The 16363-nt window shown below is 41.0% G+C and overlaps 1 protein-coding gene across 1 annotated transcript; it reads right to left on the bottom strand.

Moving 5' to 3' along the window:
* Positions 1–292: 292 nt before the first annotated feature.
* CLEC3A (C-type lectin domain family 3 member A) lies at positions 293–14298 on the bottom strand. The gene is made up of 3 exons (XM_058528331.1): positions 14184–14298; positions 2402–2485; positions 293–684 (listed from the first exon to the last, which is right to left on the bottom strand). The coding sequence occupies exons 1-3, from the start codon at positions 14296–14298 to the stop codon at positions 293–295; spliced, it is 591 nt and encodes a 196-aa protein (XP_058384314.1).
* Positions 14299–16363: the final 2065 nt, after the last annotated feature.

Raw genomic sequence — 16363 nt, 5'->3', positions numbered from 1 at the left:
ATTTTTAACACAGACCTGGTCTATGCAAGTCAGAGGGACTAGCAAGAGAGAAGGATTTGATGGTCCATTTTGCAGAAGCCGCTTGAGCAGTGTGCACATGGCTGGATCATTATTTTCTGATCCTCCATACCAGATGGAGGGCAAAGACAATGAAATATGGTAGCAAAATTGGCTGACTCTTATATTCCTAAGGACACAGTCTCCCGTGTGACAATTTTAACTTATTCTTGGGGATCGTCAGCCTATAAATCATGACCAATCTTGCTTGGAAGATGCATTTGAGAAGGGTCTATTAAGGGATGGTAAATTCACATATGTACCTCTTGCTGCTACCACAGACCTCGTCACTCCATTTGCCCTGAGCTGATTGGGAGAGCAGGGCACAGTTTTCCCGCTTGCCACCATTAGGCTGTGCGTTGTCCCAGTTGAGGAAGGAAATGGTGATTCCATTGACATCCACAAACTTGCCTTCTGTGACCATGTCATTGATACCCAACCAAAAGTCATTGACACCTGGCAGGCTCCTTTTACCATAGTCTCGGAGGGCATTGATTTCATCAGAGCTTCTGGGGATAACCAGGGTCCCTCCCTTGGAAATGCAGTCTTCATTGGCATCATGGAAGTGCTTCGAGCTTTCTGATGCAAGGTAGCATTTCTTGTTAAATTTTGTGCCTCGGAGACAGACTGTAAAGATGCAAAATTTGACATATTAAGATGCTATTCGAGTGTAATCCATCTAGGAGTGGACCTGGCAAATACCAATAAATATTTGATGAATGAATGATGTGTGATAAGGATGAGTTAACATTTATTGGAGTTTTTGTATGTGTAAGACACTGTGCCAAGCACTTTACATAAATGAACTCATGTAATAATCACAAGAATCCTGTGAAGTGGGATTTTATTACTATCATCTTTACATATCAGGATATTGAGGCTCAGAGAAGTTGTTACTTGTAACAACTTAGCATGTAAAAATGTAACTTACATAACATATGAGATCATAACCACATAAACCCAGGTCTGTCCCACCCTCAAAACACGGTCTTCAGCCTCATGCTGCTTTGATATACACGTGCTCGCTAGTTTGTCTCACTCCATTATGTGCTGAATTTCCATGGGACTTTTGGAACCGGATGGTATTTTATAATTATTTTTTAAAAGAAGGCCTGTGTTTGCATGTGGAGAGGAGGTGGTTTTCTTACGCAGATACTGAGCCCTGGTAATATCGTTTATGTTATCCAGGATAAACCAAACATAAAGATAGTTTTAGGGCAAAGTGTTGGAGAATCAGGCTCCGACATTTACTAGGTGTGTAAATGTTGGAGAAATTACTTAATTTCTCTGTACCTCAGTTTCCTCATCTGTAAAATGATGATAATCATAATGGCACCTATGTCATAAATTATTGGAGGGTTAATGTGTTAATGTTTATAAAGTATTTATATGCCTGACTGTGGATAAAGGGTTAACAAAACTCTTTCCTCTTCTGCATATGCATTTGACCTTCCTTTAACTTTCTAATTTTGTTCTTCTGGAAATCTGGTAAGGGGAATATGTCACCAGTGTTACAAGGCAACATTGCTTATGGCAAAAATGACCCTGGATTGGTAACATACAGCTGGCCTGGGAGTTATAAATACCTGATGGAAAGCCATAACTTCAGTCTTCCCTGGAGGCAGTAACTCTTGTAATTGGACAGGTCTCTTGCAGTACCCTTGAAGCTCTGCTTTTGGAGTTGCTATGTGAGGTATTGGGGCCTGGGAGTATGAACCTTGCAAGCCAGGGCTGTTCTTGAACCTACCCAGTGTGGTCCTCGCTCCTGGGAGCCAAGGAGAGTAGCTCCTGATCAGTAGTGTGTACAGCCGCATAGGCTGCTGGGAGTGTTGCTGCCATGAAAAAGGAATGCCAGATGCTGCCCTCTGTTGGCCAGCTGTGGTTCTAACCAATGTCCTTCTATGTTTATCTGATGCCCAGTGTGGCCAGCGTGAGTTCTGTGACCCTGAGTTTAATTGAACCTCGGCAGATCTCCCAATGGGCACTTAGTAAACATCTAATGATTGCTAACTATTTTAGCTAGTTAATACTTGCTTCAGTTCTGTTTCATTGACCCTAGAGAAGAGTTATGGATGGACTTTTAAAATGTATTATGAAATACCTATTTTTATTTCTATTCCACCCATATACAGGAGAAGGGAGTGGAAAAATCAAGCTAATTTCCCAAAACAATCGTCTCCCTAGCTTTTGGATCCTTTCTCCTGGACACATCTCTGGCTTGTCAATGTCTCTAGACACCTAGAACTTGACATGCACTCTAGATATGGTTTGAATTGCTGGCAACTCACAATTTCTTTTCCTCCCTCTTCTGAGACCAGGAGGCATGGATGAGAGGGGATCTCACCTGACTGCAGGGCTTGCATTTCCTTCAGGGCGTTGACTTCTCTCCAAAGCTTTTCAACTTGAGTTTTCAGGTCTCCATCCTTTTCTGGGGATATTTTAGAGTGGGGTGGGGTGGGAGGAATGAAAAGCATATGATTAAAATAAGATAGAGGGGGAAGTCAACATGGCGGTGTAGGCAGACTCTGAACTCACCTCCTCCCCCCGACACAGCCAATTTACAACTACTCGTGGAAAAATTACCCCTGAGACAGAACTGAAAACTGGATAAGAGGAACTCCTGCAACAACGGACAATCCTAACTGAGGTAGAAGAGGCAGAGACTCCCTTCTGGAGAGGAAAAGCGCCGCCTTCACAAGCCGCCAGCTTCACGGCCGCCGGGAGCAGCTCACAGGTACGCAGCCTCCCTGGAGGCGCGGGGCCCTGAGCCGGGAGCGCCCCCGCTGTGGGCATTTTGTGGACCCAGCACAATCGACACCAGGGGCATAATATCTGACTTTGCCTGCTACTAAAGCATTGGAGAGTACCCCCAGAAAACTCGGTTCACAAAGAAACTAAAACCAGCTCTTAAAGGGCCCACGCACAAACACACTCATTTCAGAAAGCATCCTAAAATCACCAGAAAGAAAGGCGCACAGTGCTGTGGTGAAAAGAGACTCACCTAATAGGCCCTGAGTGCATCTCGGTGAGGGGTGAGACCTCTCCAGGGACTGGGACATTGGCAGCGGCCATTGTTGTGGCCTGGTGTGGGCGTGCTGACACAGACGCCATCGGAGTTCTCCCTGAGGCCTGCTAGCCCAGGGTCTGCCCCACCCGCTAGAGCACCGATTTAATCCAGCTCAGCCAGGGCAGGCAGCCCACCCTAGAGACTGGCCCCACCCAACAACAAGCCCTCAGGCAACTTGTGGGCCTGCATAGATTGGTGACTGGATTCTCTGCCGCCTGGCAACTGAGCTGACTTTAGTGGGGCAGGGTGTGCACAAGGAGCAGGTGGAGAGTGTGGGGCGGTGGTGGAGTGTGTGGGGCTCCCGCCGTGGAGAGACTGGGTCTGCTTCCAGAGGTCGGGGCGTGCACACAGGGCAGGACTGTGTTGACTGTGTGTGTGGACCTGTGGGCGCCAGGGCTTGTCAGCTACAGAAGACTTGTGCTTCTCAAAGACCCACATAGGGGGTTTGCCCCACCTTCCAAAGCCTGAAACAATTGGGTACTCCTGTGCCTGAGGCCAGCCCCACCAAGCTGCAATCCTCAGAGAGCTGAGAAGAGACCTAATAGGCTAGAGGCTTACAGCAATTGTAAGGCCCTGAGCCTAACAACCTGCCACGCTGGGGGCCTACTCACTTAAAAGAAATACTGCAACACAAATGTGGTATTAGAACTTGCAGCCAACTGTGCTGGGGCTCCCCACACCTGATAAAGAGACTGAAGGGCCCACAACAACTACAAGCAGCTGAGCATTACAACAGCTGGCCAGGAGCATAACTCGGCCTCCCTGGGTGCCTAAAGGGAGAGCAAACAGGCCACAACAGAAGGACACATGTAGCCCACATAGGGGTCACCCCTGGAACATTGAGAACTGAGGGAAGCACACTGGAAGCCTCCTAAGGCATCACTTACATAAGATCACCTATCCAAGAGCAGGAGACATAGCTGACCTACCTAATACGTAGACACAAGCACAGGGAAAGAGGCAAAATGAGGAGGCAAAAGAATACATTCCAAGTAAGAGAACAGGACAAAACCCCAGAAAAGGAACTAAGTGAAACAGAAATGAGCAACCTACCCAACAGAGAGTTCAAACTAAGAGTGTTAAGGATGCTCACTGATCTGGGGAGAAGAATAGATGAACTCAGTGAGAATGTCAACAAAGAAATTGAAGATATAAAAAAGAACCAATCAGAAATGAAGAATACAATACTGGAAATGAAAAATTCATTAGAGGGACTCAAAAACAGAGTAGAGGATATAGAAGAACGGATCTGTGAGCTGGACGAAAGACAAGAAGAAATTACCCAAGGTGAACAGGTAAAAGAGAAAAGAATTAAAAAGAGTGAGGACAGTCTAAGGGACCTCTGGGACAACATCAAGCACACCAACATCCGTGTTATAGATGTCCCAGAAGGAGTAGAGTGAGACAAGGAGGCAGAGAATCTATTTCAAGAAATAATAGATGAAAACTTCCCTAACCTAAGGAAGGAAACAGACATCCAGGTACAGGAAGCACAGAGAGCCCCAAACAAGATAAACCCAAAGAGGCCCACACCAAGACACATCATAATCAAAATGTCCAGAATTAAAGATAAAGAGAGAATCCTAAAAGCCGCAAGAGAATGTCAAGTTACATACAAAGGAAACCCCATAAGGCTATCAGCTGACTTCTCAGCAGAAACCTTACAGGCTAGAAGAGAATGGCATGATATATTTAAAGTGCTAAAAGGAAAAAACTTACAGCCAAGAATACTCTACCCAGCAAGGTTATCATTCAAAATAGAAGGAGAGATCAAAAATTTCCCAGACAAGCAAAAATTAAAGGAGTTTGTCACCAAGAAAGCAGTGCTACAAGAAATGTTAAAGGGATTGATTTAAGGGGAAAAGAGAAGACCACAAATAGGAAAAATTATCTATTTCCATGATAAGAACGTAATGGATACAAATGCACAAAAAAGAGGTTAGATATGATATCAAAAACATAAAAGGAGGGAGGAGGGGAGTTAAAGAGTACAGCTTTCAGACAGAGGTCAAACTAAAGTGACCATCAATTCTGTATAGAAGAAGAAAGGAACAGAGAAGGACTACTAAAACACTGGGGGAAAAAAAAGTTAAAAAATGGCAGTAAGTACATACTTATCAATAGCTACTTTAAACGTCAATGGACTAAGTGCTCCAATTAAAAGGCATAGGGTGGCTGACTGGATAAAAAAACAAGACCCATATATATGCTGCATACAAGAGACACACTTCAGACCTAAAGACACTCACAAACTGAAAGTGAAGGGATGGAAAAAGATACTCCACACAAATGGCAATGAAAAGAAAGCTGGGGTAGCAGTACTCATATCAGACAAAATAGACTTTAAAACAAAAACTGTAAAAAGAGACAAAGAAGGGCATTACATAATGATTAAGGGAAGAATCCAACAAGAGGATATAACCCTTGTAAATATCTACGCACCCAATGCAGGAGCACCTAAATATATAAAGCAATTATTAACAGACATAAAAACAGAAATAGACAGTAACACAATAATAGTAGGGGACTTTAACACTCCACTTACATCAACAGATAGATCATCCAAACAGAAGATCAATAAGGAAACATTGGCCTTAAACGACACACTAGAACAGATGGACCTAGTAGATATATACAGAGCATTCCATCCAAAAACCGAAGAATACACGTTCTTTTCAAAGGCACATGGAACACTCTTCAGGATTGATCACATATTAGGCCACAAAACAAGTCTCCATAAATTTAAGAAGACTGAAATAATACCAACATCTTTTCTGACCACAATGGTATGAAACTAGAAATCAACTATAGGAAGAAAATCAGAAAAGCCACAAATACGTGGAGATTAAACAAAATGCTACTGAACAACGACTGGGTTAATGAAGAAATCAAAGAAGAAATCAAAAAATACCTGGAGACAAATGAAAATGAAAATACGACATGCCAGAATTTATGGGATACAGCAAAAGCGGTTCTAAGAGAGAAGTTTATAGCGATATAGGCCTATCTCAACAAACAAGGAAAATCTCAAATAAACAATCTAACAATGCACCTAAAGGAACTGGAAAAAGAAGAACAAACAAAGCCCAAAATCAGTAGAAGAAGGGAAATAATAAAAATCAGAGCAGAAATAAATGAAATAGAGACCAAAAAAACAATAGAAAAAATTAATAAACCCAAGAGCTGGTTCTTTGGAAAGATCAACAAAATTGACAAACCTTTAGCTAGACTCACCAAGAGAAAAAGAGAGAAGGCACAAATAAGTAAAATCAGAAATGAAAGAGGAGAAGTTACAACAGACACCTCAGAAATACAAAAGATTATAAGAGAATACTATGAAAAGCTATATGCCAACCAATTCGACAATCTGGAAGAAATGGATAAATTCTTAGAATCATACAACCTTCCAAAACTGGATCAAGAAGAAGTAGAGAATTTGAATAGACCAATCACCAGTAAGGAGATCGAAACAGTAATCAAAAACCTCCCCAAAAATAAAAGTCCAGGACCAGACGGCTTCCCTGGTGAATTCTACCAAACATTCAAAGAAGACTTAATACCTATCCTTCTCAAACTCTTTCAAAAAATTGAGGAGGGGGGGAAGCTCCCTAACTCATTCTACGAAGCCGACATGACCCTGATACCAAAACCAGACAAGGACAACACACAAAAAAAGAAAACTACAGGCCAATATCACTGATGAACATCGTTGCAAAAATCCTCAACAAAATACTAGCAAATCGCATACAACAATACGTTAAAAAGATTATACACCATGATCAAGTGGGATTTATTCCAGGTATGCAGGTATGGTTCAACATTCGCAAATCAATCAACGTGATGCACCACATTAATAAAATGAAGAATAAATATTACATGATCATCTCAATAGATGCAGAGAAAGCATCTGACAAGATACAGCATCCATTTATGATAAAAACTATGAATAAAATGGGTATAGAAGGAAAGTACCTCAACATAATAAAGACCATATATGAGAAACCCATAGCTAACATCATCCTCAATGGTGAAAAACTGAAAGCTATCCCTCTAAGAACAGGAACCAGACAAGGATGCCCACTGTCACCACTCCTATTTAACATAGTACCGGAAGTCCTAGCCAGAGCAATCAGACAAGAGAAAGAAATAAAAGGGATCCAAATTGGAAAGGAAGAAGTGAAACTGTCACTATTTGCAGATGATATGATTTTATATATAGAAAACCCTAAAGAATCCACCAGAAAACTTTTAGAAGTAATAAACGAATATGGTAAAGTTGCAGGATACAAAATCAACATACAAAAATCAGTTGCATTTCTGTACACTAACAACGAAGTAGCAGAAAGAGAAATTAAGAATACCATCCCATTTACAATTGCAACAAAAAGAATAAAATACCTAGGAATAAACTTAACCAAAGAGGTGAAAGATCTGTACACCGAAAACTATAAAACATTTCTGAAAGAAATTGAAGAAGACACAAAGAAATGGAAAGATATTCCGTGCTCTTGGATTGGAAGATTTAACATAGTTAAGATGTCCATACTTCCTAAAGCCATCTATAGATTCAATGCAATCCCTATCAAAGTTCCAACAACACTTTTCACAGAAATAGAACAAATAATCCTAAAATTTATATGGAACAACAAAAGACCCTGAATAGCTAAAGGAATCCTGAGAAAAAAGAACAAAGCTGGAGGTATCACACTCCCTGATTTCAAAATATACTACAAAGCTATAGTAACCAAAACAGCATGGTACTGGCACAAAAACAGATACACAGATCAATGGAATAGAATCGAAAGCCCAGAAATAAACCCACACCTCTATGGACAGCTAATCTTTGACAAAGGAGCCAAGAACATACAATGGGGAAAAGAAAGTCTCTTCAACAAATGGTGTTGGGAAAACTGGATAGCCACATGCAAAAAAATGAAAGTAGACCCTTACCTTACACCATACACAAAAATTAACTCCAAATGGGTTAAAGACTTGAATGTAAGACCTGAAACTGTGAAACTTCTAGAAGAAAACATAGGCAGTACGCTCTTCAACGTCGGTCTTAGCAACATCTTTTCAAACACCATGTCTGACTGGGCAAGAGAAACAATAGAAAAAATAAACAAATGGGACTACATCAAACTAAAAACCTTCTGCATAGCAAAGGAAACCATCAACAAAACGAAAAGACAACCTAACAATTGGGAGAAGATATTTGCAAACCATACATCTGATGAGGGCTTAATCTCCAAAATATATAAAGAACTCATGCATCTCAACAACAAAAAAACTACCAACCCAATTAAAAAATGGGCAAAAGACCTGAACAGACATTTCTCCAAAGAAGATATACAGATGGCCAACAGACACATGAAAAGATGTTCAAAATCACTAACTGGGAAATGCAAATCAAAACTACAATGAGATACCACCTCAGGCCCGTCAGAATGGCTATAATTAACAAGACAGGAAACAACATGTGTTGGAGAGGATGTGGAGAGAAGGGAACTCTCATACACTGCTGGTGGGAGTGCAAACTGGTGCAGCCACTATGGAAAACAGTATGGAGATTCCTCAAAAAATCAAGCATAGAACTACCATATGATCCAGCTATTCCACTGTTGGGTATTTATCCAAAGAACTTGAAAACACCAATTTGTAAAGATACATGCACCCCTGTGTTCATTGCAGCGTTAGTCACAATAGCCAAGACTTGGAAGCAACCTAAGTGCCCATCAAGGGACGAATGGATAAAGAAGATGTGGTATATATACACAATGGAATACTACTCAGCCATAAGAAACGATGAAATCCAGCCATTTGTGACAACATGGATGGACATTGAGGGTATAATGCAAAGTGAAATAAGTCAGAGGGAGAAGGTCAAATACCATATGATTTCCTTCATTAAGTAGTAGATAATAACAACAATAAACAAACACATAGGGACAGAGATTGGATTGGTGGTTACCAGAGGGGAAGGGGGGAGGGAGGAGGGTGAAAGGGATAATTCGGTGCATGTGTGTGGTGATGGGTTGTAATTAGTATTTTGGTGGTGAACATGATGTAATGTATGCAGAAATAGAAGTATAATGATGTACACCTGAAATTTTTACAATGTTATAAACCAATGTTACTGCAATAAACAAAAATTAAAAAAATAAAATAAAATAAGATAAAATTAAAACAAAATAAAGCTTTGGAATCCAGAATCCAACGCTAGAGTGAAACTGAGCCCAGTGTACATGAAAATAATGCATGAAAATAACTTGGCCAGGAAGATCCATAAGGGCATGGTGGGGGTAATACGCTAAAAGTTCCCCCTGTTAGATAGGCCTCCTGTCTATCTCTCCAGCCCCATCCTGTGGAACTCTCCCTCCGTCATTAGACTTCAGACTCGTTGACTTTCAAACACATCCTAGAACAAGCTGTCTCATCTCAGGCCCCTTCCTTTGGGTTCCATCCACTTGGCACACTCTTGTCCAGCTCTTGTCCATCTCCTTATCAAGCTTCAACGTCTCATCTTCTGAGAAGACTTTTCTGATCATCCTCTCTACATCAGCATCCCTCTGGCTCATCTCTTTCTTTGAACCTTTATTTTTCTTCAACACACTTTCTCCTATCTATAATCATTTTACTTTACTCACTTACTTTAATCTGTCTTGTTATGCATGGTATTCCTGATGCTTAACACGATTCTTGGCACATAATAGGTGCTCATAATGTTTGTGGAATGAATAGACTCTTTGTGGTACATGAAATACTTTCATGTTATTCTCATTTACTCCTCAAAAATAGCTATGAAGAAAGGAAAATGCAATTCCCATTAAAGAATGAGGATGAACTCAATGAGCTAAGTGACTTGGCAGATAAATGGTAGAACTCACCCTCAGACCTATTTGGGCCCCTAAGTCCCCTGTCCCCGGTATTCCTACTCAACTCATGTGCCAGGTATGGTGGCTCCTAGCAGGGTTAAGTGATTTCCATGGAGAAGCGGAGAAAGGCAGTGATACAGGGCCATGTAAAAAAAAAAAAAAAAACTATATTAGAGACTAGCAATTTATTTAGTCTTGAATGTCCCTGGATCAAGCTAATCTTCATGGCTGTCCTTGACAACCTTGGCTATAAGTACGTGGTAGAAAATTAGCAACCTTGGCTAAATCACAATCCAGACCTGATGGGGGAGGAACTGTCTTAGAGATTGACAGCTTGTAGTGCTTCAAAGGCACGAATTATAATAAATCCTGATAAATATTAAAAATAAAAAATATTAAAAGCCACCATACGCTGTGCGCCAGGAGCTTAATTCTTTCAATATTTCTATGAAATAGAAACTATCATTTCACAGAATAAGAAATAGAGGCACAGAAAGCTGAATTAACCCGTCAAAGGTCACCCAGCTAGTAAGGTGCAGAATTGGGATTTATATCTTGTGACTCCAAGTCTGTTCTCTTCCCATCCCTCCTATCTGCTTCTGCACAGTGATTGCCTTTACCTGCTTGGTCTTTAGCACATGGCCTCAGAGAAGATGCTTAAAGCTTAATATGAACTGGTCCCGGCTGCCTCTCTGTGTACATGACATATAGAGAGTCTATGTTCTAGCCTGGATTTTTCAGGACAGTCCCAAATCCAAATATGCTGATTCACTGAGCCCTTAAACATGTGCTTTGCAAGCCAGGTATTTTCACATTTGGGTTAGGACATGCCTTCTGGGGTACCCAGGAGTGGTCTCCACCTCTGTTTCACTTAGTGCTGCACATCAATTCTCAAAGCGTTCAATAGCTCAGCTCAGAAATACGATAACCTGAGGATTTCCTCAATGGGACCATTCAATCCAGAATAAATATAAGAGTACATTCAGAATGCAAAACCATTGGCTTTTGGGGGCCAGACTCTCTCAGCTTCCTGCTCCATTCTCTTGAAATAAGTGGCCTCCACAGGGAAGCTGTAACCATTGTAATTAACATGAAGGCTCATGAATTAATATTAGGCTCTGGGAGGACATTGTGAAAGTCATTATCCAGGTGGCTTGGCTTCTGCTTCTATCCCTGGTGACAAATGAGGATGTGTTTTGTCTACAGCGAATACAGGGAACAACTATTTCACTGTAAAAATTATATTTTATTCATTACCACCACACATAATTTGTTGAGATCTATGAAGTAAATACCACAGAAATCTTGTTCTTGGAACTAAATCATTCAATCGCCATTTTGAGTAAAAAAATGACTCCCTTTCATTTTATTATTATTGTTGTTCTCCAAAAGTAGGTACAGTATAAGATGCAAAAATAATTCCCAGAAGAAATGACCAGTAAACATGAAAAATACCTCCACCTCATTAACAATCAAAGAAATGTCAAGCTCATGAACAATCAAAGAAATGCAAATTAAAAGAGGTTTTTGGGGGCCGGCCCCATGGCGTAGTGGTTAAGTGCGCGGGCTCCACTGCTGGTGGCCCAGGTTCAGATCCTGGGCGCGCACTGACGCACCACTTCTCTCGCCACGCTGTCGCGGCATCCCACATAAAGTGGAGGAAGATGGGCAGGGATGTTAGCTAAGGGCCAGTCTTCCTCAGCAAAAAGAGGAGGATTGGCATGGATGTTAGCTCAGGGTTGCTCTTCCTCACAAAAAAAAAAAAAAAAGAGGTTTTTGGTTTTTTGGTTAGGTTGGCAGGGCTTAAACCAATGATGTGATGTTAGGTTGTCAAGGTGTGTGGGAATAGGTCCTCTCATAAGTGAATATGGGACCATGGATTGATGCTGTCATTTGGGAGACAATTAGAAAGAGTGATTAACCTGCAGTTTTGCTTCTAGAAGTGTATCATAACATCCTAGCACTGGGGCCAATATATGTGTACAGAGCAGTTCACTGGAGCATTGGATCAAAAAGAGCTGGATTGGAAACCACACAAAAGTTCACCAACAGAGGACAGATTAAATAAGTCATAACTCATCCACACAAGGGAATATTATGCAGCTGTTAAAAGGACTGAGGTACATCTTACATTGATAGATATCCAAGATTTAATAAATAAAATAAATTAATTTGTCTGCCAAATACTTTGTATAGCTGATTCTTCTTTTGTTAAAAAAGTCAATTTTTAATTGTGTGTTTAAAAAACTGGGAATATTATCTTCCAACAGTTAATGGTGGATAATTCTGTGGAGAGGATTGGGAGAGAGAAAACGGCTTTCACTTTTTTTTGTTTTTGCTGAGGAATATTCTCCCTGAGCTAACATCCAGGCCAATCTTCCTCTATTTTTTAGCATGTGGGCTGCCAGCACAACATAGCTGCTAAGAGAGTGTTGTAGGTCTGCGCCCGGGGAACCGAACCCAGGCCGCCGAAGCGGTGCACACTGAACATAACCACTAGGCCTCCAGGGCTGGCCCAGCTTTCACTTTTGGTTTAATAAGCTTTAATATTATTTCCAGGTCCTTAAAATGTTTCAGAATTGTGTGAGTGAATGAGGAAAGAACTGTTTGGCAAGTCTAGACTTATTGTTTCACCTACTGTAGAATGTTTCTCAGACCTAACGGTAAAAATTAGCAAAAATTTCTTTGGGAGGATGATATTTAAGATATGTACCCAATCAGTTAAAAAACAAAAAAACATGTGTGTGCCTGTGTGTGTGTGTGCGCGTGTGTGTAGGTAGGTGGGTGGGTGGGGAGAGGGGAGCTGTATAAGACCTGAGCTGCAATTATTTCAGAAACACCCGCCCAGCACACAGATTCACATATTCCTACCCCTCCCCACATCCCTACTGGGTGGTCACCACGTTGCCACTCCCTCCCAGTGGTGAAGAAATGCTGGCCACAGAAATATGCCACATCACCCAGTATCTTCTCTGTCCCTCCTTCCCCTGCCCTCATCCTCAGCAATATACTTTATCTATGTGTGAGAAATATTTTAATCTTTCATTAAAAGATGTAACAGAGAGTATAACATTTTATAAGGAAACAAGATCCCACTTAAGAAACCTTGCATCAGACCTGTATTGTATCAATAAATGCCCGTGGAAAAGAGTACTTCGTAAGCCTCAAAACATAACACAATGCAGCACAACAAGACAAGCCCCCTTTTTACCCACCAGCCATCCATGTTGTGTCAAATCCAGCCTTTAACCTTGTTGGTACTTGTTGTGCGTCTTGCTACTGATGAAGTGAAATTGATAAGGAAATAGTGTCATAATATTTACTTTGAAATATCCTGCTATGCAAATTACTCAAAGGATGAGATAGAGCATCACCTTGTGACTTTCTTGATGCTTTTTCCTTTTGCTTTGGTTTCAGCATATTGCAAATAAATTGCCATCATCTTTGTTCTTTGCAATTTTTTTTTACCTCTTACTTCAAGCCACCTCAAATTTGAGATTACTTGGAGATTCAGTTTTGTGTTAAAATGTCTTCAAACGCTATATAACTTTGTGTGTTGAAATTTTTGTGTGTGTTGAGATATTTTTAAGATAAAAAGAGGTTCTATTTCTCTATGATATGAAAAAGCTTAAATATATAGTATAAACTGTCTTCATATTGCCAGGGATATGAAATTATACCTACATGATAACCAATGACAAAATGGAAGTCACGATTACCGATAGCTCTATCCTCTACTACTCATTTAATAAGATTATAGTTGTCTTACAAATACCTTTGAATAGAGTTACCCAATATCTATGATGGAAACAGTGTACTTATTAATCAATATGTTCTACTTGGCCCCTCATTCATAATACCAAATGTCCACGTAGCCGGGTGACTTCCTCTGAAGAACATTCTACATATCTAACCCCACCTGACAAAGGATATACAATATAGACTTTGTTTTTCCAAGAGCTTTTTTTTTCTGTGAAAAAGAAAAAACTCTATCACATGGTTCCTTTAAATATCAAACTGTGCCAGAGTTTAAAAGTCACTCGGTCCCTTGACATACCATATCCACATGATGGCATGGTACTGTCACCAGGGGCAGTCTCCTGGAGGAGTTTGGAAAGAACATTGTCCAGCCCCTCCCCACACTGAGCAAGGCTAGAATTTTCTGGACTGAGAAGACCCGTTACCTTTTACTCGGCGTTTGCTGTGCTTCCTGGCTTTGAACTTGGACGTGTGGCTGCTGGTCTGGTCCAGGAGCAAGGTGATAACCAGGATGTAAATTACAATTCCACTCTTTGCCATGGCTCTCGGGCAAGGCTGACGGCCACTTTGCCAGCTCCTCTGAAGTAGCTAAGGGACAAGTAGACGGCACAGCCGCATCTTGTCCTGGAATGCCTGGGGCCAGCTTTATAAAAGTGAGCTGTGAAGGTTGGCTGGAATCCTGCTGACGAAACGTTTGAATGCCTCTTCTGGCTGCTGCATAAGGTGGCCCTTTGTTCTCATGCCTTATGTTAGATTTTTTTTTTTTTTTAATATTCCTGCTACATTTACTAGTTGACTTGCCTTTTCAGAGTGTATCAGAGTTAACTAAGGGACGAAGGGTTTTGCCTGCTTTCCTTTTTTTTAAAAATTTAAAGTCCAGGAAGCTTGGGGTCTCTGTGAAGACCCCAATATTTAAGTGTATGATTTAGAGCTCTAAAGTTCACTTAATATTCTGGGAAATACATCCAATTCAGTTTTCAGGGCAAAAATGACAGGGAAAAAACCCAGAAAAGTTACAGCATGTGTGTGTATGCGTGTGTGTGCACGCGTGTGTGTATGTGTGCACGCATGTGTGTGTATGTGTGCGTGTGTGTGTCTCTGTGTGTCTGTGTGCGTGTGTGAGATGCCGCAGCACCACCTGTGTGTCTACACAGCTCCAGGGGAGCTTGGGAATGGTTTGCTCACAGGGAGTAATGGAGCTAGCCAAAGTGGATGGTCCTTGAGAAAGGAAAAGACCTCCCTTTATTAGGGTTTTGTGGACTCATCAAGAATCACGCTCTTAGAGTGAAAAGAAAATTAAGAAGGTGAATTATTTCCATAAGAATTCATGTAAAATATCAACTATAGTCATCTTGCCGAGCCCCAACCACCCAACACTTTTTCCCTTGAAACTACCCCGAACACGTAAATAACTCTTTCAAGTGAAATATAGAGATAACAGAAATATAATGAAAGACTTGGTGTAATTATTCTTACTTAACAGTGGGCTTTAAGGACAAGTCTGGGGACCAGAGATGCTTTTGCATCAAAAGCAAGGGACTTCCGTACAGGTGTGACCAAGATGGAGTGAGTTAGACCTCAGACTCTACGGACTGACTGCATCCGCATCATTACCTGGGGGACCAGTTGCAGAAGGAGGGCAGGGCTAGCAGATTTTGGAAGGTCTGAAGGACCAAACTCATTTTATCTATTTTTCTTTTTTTTTTGAGACAATACAGGAAGAATCAAGGGGTGATTGATTCCCTCTGAATCCTAGTGAGGAAAACCACAGTCTAATCCATCTTCATTTCCTTCCTGCTAAAGCCGCTTTGTAACCTCCCCGTGTATTGACACCAGGGTAAGACCACAGGTGGAAAAGTCTGACATAATTTAGCAATGTATGTGTGAAATAAAAAATAAAGACTTTAGGGGCCTGCCTGGTGGCGTAGTGGTTAAGTTCGCACCCTCGGCTTCGGTAGCCCGGGGCTTGCAGTTTCGATTCCTGGGTGTGGACAGACGTGCCATTCATCAAGCCATGCTGTGGCAGCGTCCAACATACAAAATAGAGGAAGATGGGCACAGATACTGGCTCAGAGCCAATCTTCCTCAGCAAAAAGAGGAGGACTGGCAACAGATGTTAGCTCAGAGCCAATCTTCCTCAGCAAATAAATAAATAAATAAATAAATAAGTGGCAAGCCACTGAACCACTGTGAGTCTTTTCTCATCTTAATAATGGGGCTTAGGAATGCTTATTACAGGGCTGTTGGAAAGATTAAATGAGATAATAACTATAAGAACTTAGTACAATGTCTAGTGCTTAATAATAATAATGATAAAGATCATATCTGTAGTATTCTTACCATTTATTATAATAGTATGTATAATTTATGGAATGCCGGATCTTTTTCATCTTCACAGCAAGCCTATGGGATAAGTAGTCTCTCCATTGCATAGATGATTGAAACTGAGCCTCGGAAAAGTTAAGTCTATGTGTTCAACACCACTCAGATGCCAAGGGTGCGAGTAGAATTTGAAATCTAGTTTTGATTGACCCCGGAAGATCTCTTTGGACCTGGGCTGTGAAAAATGTGCTTTGATTTGTATAGAGAAAAGGATCAATGTTTT

Source organism: Diceros bicornis, chromosome 32 (genome assembly GCF_020826845.1).
Source record: "Diceros bicornis minor isolate mBicDic1 chromosome 32, mDicBic1.mat.cur, whole genome shotgun sequence".
Lineage (NCBI taxonomy): Eukaryota > Metazoa > Chordata > Mammalia > Perissodactyla > Rhinocerotidae > Diceros > Diceros bicornis.
This window is presented reverse-complemented; position numbering and strand designations above follow the sequence as displayed.

Excerpts from the sequence above, each read along its gene's own strand:
- CLEC3A (XM_058528331.1), bottom strand. The coding sequence starts at position 14,298 with ATGGCAAAGAGTGGAATTGTAATTTACATCCTGGTTATCACCTTGCTC. Across the intron at positions 2,486-14,183 it reads CAGCAAACGCCGAGTAAAAG|AAAAGGATGGAGACCTGAAA; the intron begins GTAACGGGTCTT and ends AAATATCCCCAG. Across the intron at positions 685-2,401 it reads AATGCAAGCCCTGCAGTCAG|TCTGTCTCCGAGGCACAAAA; the intron begins GTGAGATCCCCT and ends GCATCTTTACAG.